This window comes from Corylus avellana, chromosome ca1, assembly GCF_901000735.1.
Source record: "Corylus avellana chromosome ca1, CavTom2PMs-1.0".
NCBI classification, from domain to species: Eukaryota; Viridiplantae; Streptophyta; class Magnoliopsida; order Fagales; family Betulaceae; genus Corylus; species Corylus avellana.
The window spans coordinates 44,693,544-44,700,670 of record NC_081541.1 but is presented as its reverse complement, the minus strand read 5'-3'; the positions used below and the strand labels follow the sequence as shown (position 1 = coordinate 44,700,670).

The following is a 7,127-nucleotide window of genomic DNA, read 5'->3' as shown; positions in this document are numbered from 1 at the left end:
CTGCTGTCACTCTCAATCTTAGACTCTCAGAATCTCAGGCCTTCATACAAGTGAAGTGGCGGCTGCACAGACTCACTTGTCTAATGGACTTGTCCTTCAGTGGATGTCATTTTCCAGAAAAGTGGTTGCTGCCTTCTAGTTTATCCTCTCTTCATCTTGAGCGACTGCCAAATCTTGAATCCCTGCCCCAGGGACTGAAAAACCTCACCTCTCTTGATAATCTGGAAATATGGGAATGTGATAGGCTTCAGGCCTTGCCAGACAGCTCAAATACTTCAGAGTTTGAAATTTTAGGATATCCTTCTATATACAGTTAGTAGAGAAACAAAAAGTTCTATCTGCATGAATTTGAGCAGCCAATGTTCTGCAGAGCATTATCTTCCTTCCTTGCTAGAAGAATGCTTGCCTGCTTGCCATGCTGTATCTGCTATGGATCAATGAACAATGTCAATAACTGAGTTGTTGAGGAGATGGATGTTGACATATAAATTTTTTTTAGGAATTAGGTATCAAAAGGTTCCACAAGACATTGGATTCATGCATCCATATTTACCTTGATAATGTGGTCCAGAACTTGTGAATTTTCAGCTCTGGCATTCTTATTTCCTTTATTTCTTATTTTGTATGAAGTCCAATGCCAACAAAATGACAAGTAGCAATTTATTTTGAACCTGACTTGCAGTATTTACAAATGATTGTGAACACAATGAGTCTGTAATGCTGAAGTAAAATCTCTCTTAAATACATATTAAGGTCCATATTTGCTCATTATTTGTGTGTTCATATAATCTCTCCCACAAACCTGCTATACCACTCATTGTCACTGTCAGACTGATCTGATTCTGGGTCATTCAAGAAGCAGAAGTTGCTACTTTCTCATTGATCAAACAGTTTTTTGTAGGAAAAAAATTATCATGATATTAATATTACTTCCAAAGAATCTGACAATTAATGTGCATGTAGCATTCATACACTTTTATTTTATCATAATATTAATATTACTTCCAAATAATTCCAAAAGCAAGTCAACCCATGTCCTACCTAAAAGTCATACCCCCTCAATACGTCAAAGAGTAATGCTACACACCAAAAAATAAAAATAAAAATAATAAAATGTTTGACACTTGTCATCATGTGATTGGAACCAAAAGTAATATTTAATACTTTTTAGTCACATGCTCATACGTGTCAAAAGTTAAAAAATAATAATTGTTTGTAATACTATAAACTACATTTTTATCTCACAAATATTTTATAATGTTGACTTGACAGTTCCAACTAATTCTTAGATCAATCTTTATTAAAAAAATAATTCAAGAACTTGTTGGGACTGCTACATCAACATTGTAAAATAAAAACATATTTTCTAGCTTTACTCAAAAATTGTATGCTATTTTTCAATGTCAAATCAACCTCACTTATGAGCATTCACATCCCAATAGCGAAAATAACTTTTTAGCTATAATTTGGTTAGCTGTAGCAAAAAATACCAAAACTTATGAGATCGGGTTCTTCAATTTGAAGAAGCTTTTTGCAAAACCTTCATTACTCAATAAATATATTTAGTACTCTAGCACTCTCTAATTTTTTTTTCAATCGACTTTTGGTACTCGCCAAATGTTGAAAGCAAATGTACAGAAAAGTGAAAGATGAGATAAAATAAAAAATTATATAAAATTATCAAAAGCATTTAATAAAGTACATTAAAAAGATGAGCAAATGTACATCGATAGGCATTGCCACAACAGTCCACTAGAATGGGCATAGTATTTAGCATTCCATAAAAGAATAAAGCTACTTTTCACACCCATGTATATACCAATTTCACGTCAGCTAATGTAGTGCATTTTAATTGGCTACCACTTTTTTTTTTTTTTTTAAGTGACTAACCTTGGAAGCCATTTAAAACACGTCACATTAATTGATATAAAATGAGTGTGAAGAATAACATTACCTTGTAAAAAAAGAATAATACAACTCTTTAAAAGATCTATAAAACTATTGGCTAAAATTGATAATGCTTAAGTACCACTTAATGTGGCTTTTATTTATATATATAGAATTACAAGTAGTCTAGATAATCATGTACAGTTGGATAATCATTTACAAGTAGAAAACTATTGTAAGTTATATACTTGGATATAACTCTTGTCCCTTATCTCTGTGTTTGTTCTCATCTTGTATTGTAGAGTCCTTATCACACGCACCTCTCCTCTTTTATTTGTTCTTGATCACTCTTATCTTGAAGGGTTTGAATTACAGATAAATTAGGTGTTTTAATTTTTTTTATTTTTTTTATTGTGTTTTGTGTTTTGCTAATTTCATTGGTACGGTTTTTTTGATGGGTTATGTGATTTGATATATTAGAGAAAACTTTTATAGCCAGCATTCATAATATTCCTCGTTGACTAATCCTGTTCCTCAATGCCTCTTTAGCTATATGCATGTTATCGCTTTGTGTTGCACTTAAAAACACCCTAATCATTTGCAGTCGTTTTAGATCATTAATTAATTAATTGCTTATTTCTTTTGAATTGAAAAATATCCAGTTAGTTATATAATTCAAATGAAATAAAGAATATCATAATTCTATTGTTTGTTTCTATCCCTCGATATTATCTTTATTGTAACCCTTTTTTTTTTATTATTGACTTTTAAAAAAAAAAAATTAGAAAAAAAAAAAAAAAGCTGAAAATCGTATTAGGCCGCAGTTATCTGCCACGTGGACAGAGTTAGAAAACCATTTGGTTTAGGAATTTCGTTGTTTTGGGACTCCGAATAGGCTTCGTAATCTGGGTTTGTAAGGCGGCGAGACTCCTATAAGAAGGGACGAAGTTTTCCTAGTTTCTTCTCCCTTTTGAGCCATACCAGCAAATCTCAGCCACAATGTCAACCTATCTGCCTGAAGAAATTGTGCTGAATATTCTCACCCTCCTGCCCCCAAAAACCCTACTCCGATTCAGGTGCGTTTGCCGAACCTGGCGTACTCTCATCGGAAATCCTGATTTCTTTACACAAAACACCCTCAACCAATCCATTCTCCGACTCTCCGATCGTCCTTCTCCTCTCCTTCTCACCGAAGCCAATGAAGGATCAAACGATTCTTTCAAAAGGCATTTTTACTTCCTCTCTGACCAGACCCTGGAGTGCCAATCTCAAATTATTCTCAAGGGAAGCCTTTTTTTTGAAGTTACGCTTGTGGCGTCCTGTAATGGTTTACTCTGTCTTTGCGACTACACTCTCAACAAAATCTATCTGTGGAACCCCGCCACGTCAGACACTCCCAGGTCTATCCCGCGCCAGCGTCACCCGCCCAACCCTTTCCTGCAGGTTGGTATGTTGCTGGGCACCGTCGGATTCGGTTTCGACCGGAGATCCAACGACTTCAAGGTGCTGAAGATTAGTCATGTTAGTAGCTATGACTCCGCCCCTTGTCACTTCAATCAACCAGTTCACTTCCAACCGGAAGTATATGACTACATCCCTTGTCACTTCAATCACCCATTTCACTTCCAACCGGAAGTATATAGCAGCCCTTGTCACTTCAATCACCCAGTTTACTTCCAACCAGAAGTATATAGCCTGAGCACCGGGACGTGGAGACTGCTTGACCTACGAGTGCCGTTTGAGCAAACTCACGAGTTATTTCTAAACTTTCCGATTCTAAACTTTCCGACCACTGCGGCGGATGAGATTTTTTTCTGGTGGGAGGTGGTGGATCGACACTCTCATAATCTTATAAATGAGAAAATTGTTGCTTTCGACTTCAATCACGAGTTGTTCCGAACAACGCCGCTCCCGGACGGCGCACATTCCACATATTACTCCTGCTACCATTTTACGGTGCTAAATGGGTTCCTCACCATTATGGGTTTGGGTTTCCCGTTTGAGGAGATGAGAAGCAGAAGCAGTGGATTGGTGATATGGGTTTTGTTTGAATTTGGTGTGAAGGAGTCGTGGACTAAACTCATGAATCTTCAACTCTTCATAGAAAATCCGGGAAGGCCATTGGGTTTGTGGAAAAACAGAGAGTTGATTATACAGAATGCGAAGGGGCAGCTGATTTTGTACAATCTTTTTACTCACACAAAGAAGGAAGTTGCTTCAACTCATCGGAACACCCTACCATTACCGGATTTTCCCTTGCAAGGTTTTCCCTACACGTGTTCGAACTCGGTGAGGCGGGGAAGGATTGAGTTGGAGTGTAATATTTGAGATCTTTATTAATTATCAATTATAAATACAGATTTCATTTTATCTTTCCTATTATTTTGTATTTTCGACGCTCCTTATAAATAGGAAATTATCAATTGCATAAAAAGAAAAATGTAGTCTTTTTCAAGGCTTTATTCTATGGACACCGTAAAATTTCTTGTCTTCTTTTTGTATTTATTTCAGTATTTATTTATTTTTCAAGCGTTTTTCTAGTGTTCTTATGGTCTTCTTAATTCTAAGTAGATATTATTTTCTAGAAAAGTTAAAAAGAAAGTAGCACTTATCCTTTTTTTTCCGCCTAGAACTAGAAGGACACCAAGGTATTTCTCTCTCCATTCCTATGGGATCCAGAGTCACTAGATCTGCTAAGATACATGGGTGTAGTACTTTTCTTTTTTTCCTTTTTTTATTTTTTTGTTTTTTGATTGGGAATCCCTCCAGATATGGCCACTTCGCATAGCCATTCTTGACTAGCAAGCTCCAGATCAGTATAAGGTGCCCCCCACACGATTCTAGTAAGACTTGGCTTTGACGTGCGTGTGACCCCAATGAATTATTTGCACTTAAAAGTTTCAAACTTTAAACCTAATAGTAATGGAGATGCTACCAAGTTCAAGGCTTTCACCACTGGAGCCAACCCTTTGGAATCGAGAATATAGTATTTAGCCTTACTCAAGGCTTAATTGACACCACCACATCAACAGCAAGATAATATAATATAAGAATAAAAGCTTTCACCACTTGAGTTAACCCTTTGGAATCGATAATATAGTATTTAGTCTTACTCAAAGGTTAATTGACACCACCATATCAACAGCAAGATAATATAATATAAGAATAAAAGTGAACCCCAACCCTTTGGAATCGATAATATAGTATTTAGTCTTACTCAAAGGTTAATTGACACCACCATATCAACAGCAAGATAATATAATATAAGAATAAAAGTGAACCCCGCCTAATTAGCAGGGTAACTGCCAACCAATTTTAATTCTGTTATCTTTTTATTTTCGAATATCATGAAGATAACACAAATATATATGTTGCTGCAAATTGAATCTCTACAGCTGGACTTGTAAACAAAGCCAACTCCTACTTCCCTGCAAAATCTCAACAAACAAGCTGAACACATCCAGATATCAACCACCTGAGAATAGCCATAGCAATAGTTATCTTTATCTCTTTTACTTGTTATCCCAATTCGAACAAAATCTTTTCTAGTTCATTTAAATTGGAGAATATCTAATTCAGTTAATTATATGTAAGGAGTATTTTTGACTTTTCAATTTTTTATGAGGCAAAAATACCTATTCCCTTCCAATAAGCATGCTATATAAGTAGAAAGGCATAGTTGGTGTATCATTATTCTTGAGTTTCTCATTGTTTTTGTGTTTCTTGCTTTTCATTTTTTGTTCAAATCTTTGCAAGTAGAAACAAAAGGTCAACCATGCTATCTTTGGTGAAGGGATACACCATACTATATGTGGTGGTCACTACGGTTTGGATGACACTAACTGACTGGCTCTCTTTCTGTATTTTAGTAGCTGATGATCTTGCTGGAAGAGATGTTTGATTCATGATCCCTAGCTAAGTTCTTTTTTTTTTTGGTAGGGTGGAGGGGCACAAAGGTCAAAAGACGATTAAGATCGTTGAGAGGACTAGAAAAATGCGAATCATGATACTTCACATTTCATGATCCAAATTAGATTTCATAGATATAATAGTGCATTCACTAGTTATTGTAGTAGAATTTACTGTAATTTTAAGATTGTCGCTATGGTATTCCCGTTTTATAAATTTGTTTTTTTAGAATTTGAATAAGAAATTCATTTGTTAATACTTTTTAGATTGTGCTTTTTTGTTTGAAAAAGTGTTCTAATGCCACATAAATATGAAAATAATTTTGAGTGTTTTGGATTACTTGTTAATGCTTTATTTTTCCAGAGAAAACAAAAGGAAAAAGAAAAAGTGTTATAAAACAAAGCCTTCTTTTTATTAGTCCTTTTCTTTGCCTATCTTTTTTGTTCCTTTTTTCTTGTTTTAATACTAAGACCAAATGCTTTCCTAACGTTGCTCTCCATTGTTACCTAACAAATTTGGGTCCAACGGATTCGAGCCTAATTATCAAAGTAGCCATAAAATTTGAAAACTCCTTAAGACGAGTAATATTAGGGATCATTATTACTTTCAGGATGCATCCGATGTGCAGCTTTTGAGACAACAAAACTCAATTATGACACAACCTACTTATAATTAGGTTTAAAGTACAAGGTCAGTATGTCAAGTCTAATTCACGTCGACCATAGCTACCAAAAAATTATATTTACTTGTCAAATTTTGTTGTTAATTTTTTAACCCAAATGGCACCACGTGACACATGGATTGCATATGCATTTGTAAGAAAATTGTATTATAAGTTGTAGTACGTCAAGCATTTTTCATCATCCCAAATCGAAGATAGAAGTGACTAAGATAAGTGATAAAATTAGAGAAGATACAAGAATATTTAGCATCATAACTTTTCTTTAGTTAGAAGGCAATATTTAACTTATACGTTGACTTTCATACTTTAGATATGGCCATGATCATGGAAAAGTTAAATATTGTTTGCTGTAACAACAGTTAGAACCCTAAAACTAGCCAGCATAATGATCTTACAGCTACAGCAGAATGTTGCAAATCATCATTAGCATGATCAGAAAAATTACAGCAAGTTGATGAGCTACCAGCGGAGTTTTTGGGATTGGCCATGATCCTCATCACCCAACCAGCCGTATAGCAAAACCAGATCAGAATCCTACGAAACTAGCAAATTACAATGAATCTTTAGATCTGCGAAAGCCATCTCATCAAAGAATCTGACAATTGTGCATGTAGCATTCATATATCTCCTATTTTATCATAATATTAAT

The 7,127-nt window shown here is 34.9% G+C and overlaps 1 protein-coding gene across 1 annotated transcript; it reads left to right on the top strand.

Moving 5' to 3' along the window:
• The first annotated feature begins 2,886 nt into the window (after nt 1-2,886).
• LOC132173103 (F-box/kelch-repeat protein At3g06240-like) lies at nt 2,887-4,215 on the top strand. Its single transcript, XM_059584685.1, has one exon. It carries the CDS (start codon nt 2,887-2,889, stop codon nt 4,213-4,215), a length of 1,329 nt encoding a protein of 442 aa, XP_059440668.1.
• The last annotated feature ends 2,912 nt before the right edge of the window (nt 4,216-7,127 follow it).